Here is a 3,887-nt window from a genome sequence, read left to right as displayed (position 1 = left end):
TTGTAAGTGTACATAATTATTTGAATTATATAAAAGTTTGAGTGCTTACTAGCATTATTAGAAGTTAAGATTTGTAATCTCAATTGTATCAACGAAATAAAATAGTTAAATTAGAGTCATATGGAGTTATGAATAAGTAAAAAGATCACTATAAATTAAGTATTGAGTATTTGTATTGTAATCACGTGTATTCAATATTTGGAAAATTTTATATGGGTTACCCACATATGATTGTCTAGTTTTAATCCATTTTAAACATTACTGATTTGTTTTTTACACGAGCGTGGTAATTAAAATACTCTCAGCCAATTCATATGTAATACATATCTATATAATTTTATATATACAATATAAAAGTTTTTTAAATTATAATAGTATTACTAATTAAAGAATTTTTCATATGTAAATGTATATTGTCTCTCGAAGCCCTGAGCCCCATCCAGCAATAAAGTTTTCATAAATTTAAAGTTTCCTCCTCCAATAAACTCTGTGAGCAGTAAGTGCTAAATGTGTATTTATCTATACCAATCGGGTTTTATTATACCTATTTGATACATTTTTTTTCATCTGCAACTTACCACTAACGTAGATGAAACATTATGTGCACATTTTTCTAAAAATATCTAATACGTCATCACATGAATATTAATTGTGGTGAAAATATGAGGACCGGCCTAGTGTTGCGAGGAATCGAAGAGTAACAGGTAATGGCGCCCATGTTTTTTTCTATGTATTGATCTCGACCAAAAAAGACTATATATGTTTGTGCATAGGTTTCATAATTTATGATTTCCAATGATAAATCTACTGGCAATGTGACATGCAAATGAACGATCGGGAAATGAGTTCAGAGTGTCCCAAAGATATGCATTTGTACGCACATTAGCTTCTGAAATGGAGGCTATATGCATGTGCATTTCATAATAGTCATTACATAATAAGATCTGCAGCGAATTAATAATAAATATAATTTTGTCACTGTTTCAAGTATGTAAGTTTTCATCCGAGCTTGGGCCTAGCCATGGCTGCCTTAGTTGGTGAAGAGGATGCATATGGATGCAATGCATGCATGGTGTTGGGGACGAGGAAGGGAACCAAAGTCAATGACCAAATTAATAGAGAAATATAAGGACACCCCAATGTACGTGTTTAAAAATATCCTTGACTAACTAAACTCATTGTGCAACTCCATGAGCTTAATTTATATGGAGCTACACCCCATGAAAAAGTTTTTTTCCCTGGGAGACATAAGCTGCTTATGAAAAATCAGCAGCGACTCAACCACTTAACTATTTGACCATGCACTCTTCCTTAAGAGCGCAAGGTGCACCAAAAACTTTGCTACACCTAAGTAATGTGAACTTCACGAGTAATATTTAACCAAAGATAGACTAACTATTAATTTGTGACCTATATATGCATAAAGATTAGCTGCTTGTGCTGACCGAGGACACATGCATTTAGATTATTGTTTTTTCAAAAGATATAAGACCTTAATTAGGTACCAGACCAGACTACTACAAAATGGAAAATTGGACTTCAAGTCCTGTTAGTTTGCCAAATGCACCACTCAGCCCATGGTGGTCATTGGCAGCAAGTTAGTAAGTTGCAGTGCAGAGATATGCATGTAAATGAGGAAAGAAGATATGTAGGTGCATGAAAGATGCAGATTTAATTAAGGCAGCCATGGCTTTCTAGGCTAAGGGCTTCTTCTGATCTGGTGCTGCAATGGGCATGGGAGAGACGAGCCTGTACTGATACTGTGGTGCAGGTGCCAGCGGAGCTGGAGCTGTCAGCTGAGCCAGCGTCATACCTGCAAAGAGAAAATAAGAAAAACACTTTAATCAGGATCCTAAACCAAGTGGATCTTGACCCAAAACTGATTTCAAGGCTAATATTATGAATTTCATTATGAACATTTGTTTACAATCTCTAGGTCAAACAATAATTTAGTTTTAAAAAAGCAAAATTATCACCTCCTGCCTGGGCGCCAGTATTATGCTCAAAGGCAGCGGCGCCAATGAACTGGTGGAGGCCGGACACCGCGGTAGGGCTGCTCTCCGGCGGGGCGCCGACCGCCGCATACTGGTACATCTGGGGGTACTGCATCATGCTGTACGCAGCGGCGGTGCTCACAGCAGGGCCATATTGGTAGTAGGGGTAGAGCCCGGTAGGATCAGCCATTGCTAGCCCCGCCGTCCCCGCTGTGGCGGCACCACCGTTGAAGACCTGGTACTGTGCCCCTCCGGCCAGCCCACCGTACGCCTGATAGTATGTCTGGCAAAAATTTCGCGCGAGGCATGCATGTACATGATTAGACATGTTGTACAATAATAATTCACGACAAGCAAGCAAAACAGTTGTTTTTTCACGGATAGGATACGTACCAGTGGCTGGTAGCCGTAGTCCGAGAAATATGGAGAGTACCTGCAATTGATTTTGAGAAGATAGAAATCAGGTAAACAAATATTTTCTCTGCAATTTTTTTTTTAAATTCGGTTTCCTTCTACTCCCTCTGTCAAAGTTGAGTCACTTATTTTGGGACGAAGAGAGTATTTTTTACTCAGTTTCATGTATAGTTTGGGAAAAGCAAATGTGCATGTAAGATGGAAGGGTGGCGCTTGAGTTTTGAGTTAATTTTCTTTATGCATTTCAAAAGTTGTCAAAAAGAACAGTAGATATGTATCATATTAAATTTCTGCACGTGCAATATTTCATGTAAAAAATATGATCAAATTCGCAATGTACTTAAAAGTGGTTTCTATATACAATATTAAAAAAATAAACATTTTGCCTTTTGTGCATTGTTCATTTGATCATATTTTTGCTTCTTTTTTTGTGGGTGCTCGTGCTATAACATGGTCCTCGTGTTGAATTATGTGGACATTCTGTGAATTTTTTTGTAACTTTAGTTCACTTGATTAATTTCACTATAGTTTTCTCCTCAAACTATGTTTCTGCTTACTTAACGTGCTAAACTATCATATCATTATCACATACTCCCTCCGTCTTTCAAAAGATGTCTTATAACTTTTGTCTCAAGGCAGACGTTGTAATTGACTAACCGAGTAGAAAAAACTATCAACAACTACGTCACAAAAACTGCAAGTCTGGATGAAGTAAGGTATAAATTAAGCCTAGCCAGTTTATAGAAGAAGGATGCCTACATAATTCTAATTGAAAACCTATAAGTTCATGCTACAAATAAGAGTAACTGTGATAAGTGCAAAACACGTGAATAGGTTAGTTTTTTTGCATGGGTCATAAATTTTCATGTTATTTAAAACAAAAAAACTACACACATAAACTTGACACCACATCCTAGTTCATGTGTGAATTTTCCAAAAGAAAAAAGTAAGAATTTTGCAGAAACGATTTTGGCATCACAAAATTAAGCTGGCCAGATGTAAACTACGCTCTAGATATGATATAGATTAGGAGGTTTAAAGGAAGAGGGAGGGGAACTAGCCAAGTTGATAGTTCAGAGCTAAACCAAGCGAAAATCACACATAATTCAAAGCTGAAAAGTAAACAATCTTTTCTACACTACTAACTGTAATGTTAGTTGCTGTTGTGTTAACCTATGTGTTTTTGCACTACGTATGTGTGGGTGATGCAAAGCAAGATTACTCAACGAACTTGTATGTGTATTCTGTAGCTGCATCTGTAAGACATTAATACATGTACACCGCATGCATGCATGCATGCCAATCGCTCTACCCCGCATACCTACATGATTAGGTGCCCACCCTCGCTCTACGTCGCATTAAACCTACTCCTAATCCACCCCCCTCACTGCCGCCCTCTCTCTCTACACACACAAAGTGCATGCATGGTAGTTGCACTTTGTTTTTTGGATGAGAGAGAGAGAGAGAGAGAGAGAGAAG

At 37.4% G+C, this 3,887-nt stretch overlaps 1 protein-coding gene across 2 annotated transcripts in view; it reads right to left on the bottom strand.

Moving 5' to 3' along the window:
* Positions 1-853: 853 nt before the first annotated feature.
* The window catches only part of LOC119270560 (RNA-binding protein 24-like), a 6,709-nt gene continuing 3,675 nt past the window's right edge, over positions 854-3,887 (bottom strand). For both annotated transcript variants that reach the window (XM_037552566.1, XM_037552567.1), the window contains exons 4-6: positions 2,388-2,427; positions 1,977-2,277; positions 854-1,813 (exon numbers count right to left, since the gene is read on the bottom strand). In XM_037552566.1, the coding sequence (XP_037408463.1) occupies positions 1,695-1,813; positions 1,977-2,277; positions 2,388-2,427 (460 nt within the window). In that variant the 3' untranslated portion in view covers positions 854-1,694. The remainder of the gene's footprint in view (positions 1,814-1,976; positions 2,278-2,387; positions 2,428-3,887) is intronic.

Source organism: Triticum dicoccoides, chromosome 3A (assembly GCF_002162155.2).
Source record: "Triticum dicoccoides isolate Atlit2015 ecotype Zavitan chromosome 3A, WEW_v2.0, whole genome shotgun sequence".
Taxonomy (NCBI): domain Eukaryota; kingdom Viridiplantae; phylum Streptophyta; class Magnoliopsida; order Poales; family Poaceae; genus Triticum; species Triticum dicoccoides.
Note: the sequence above shows the minus strand (reverse complement) of the source record. Positions and strands in the feature narration are given on the sequence as shown.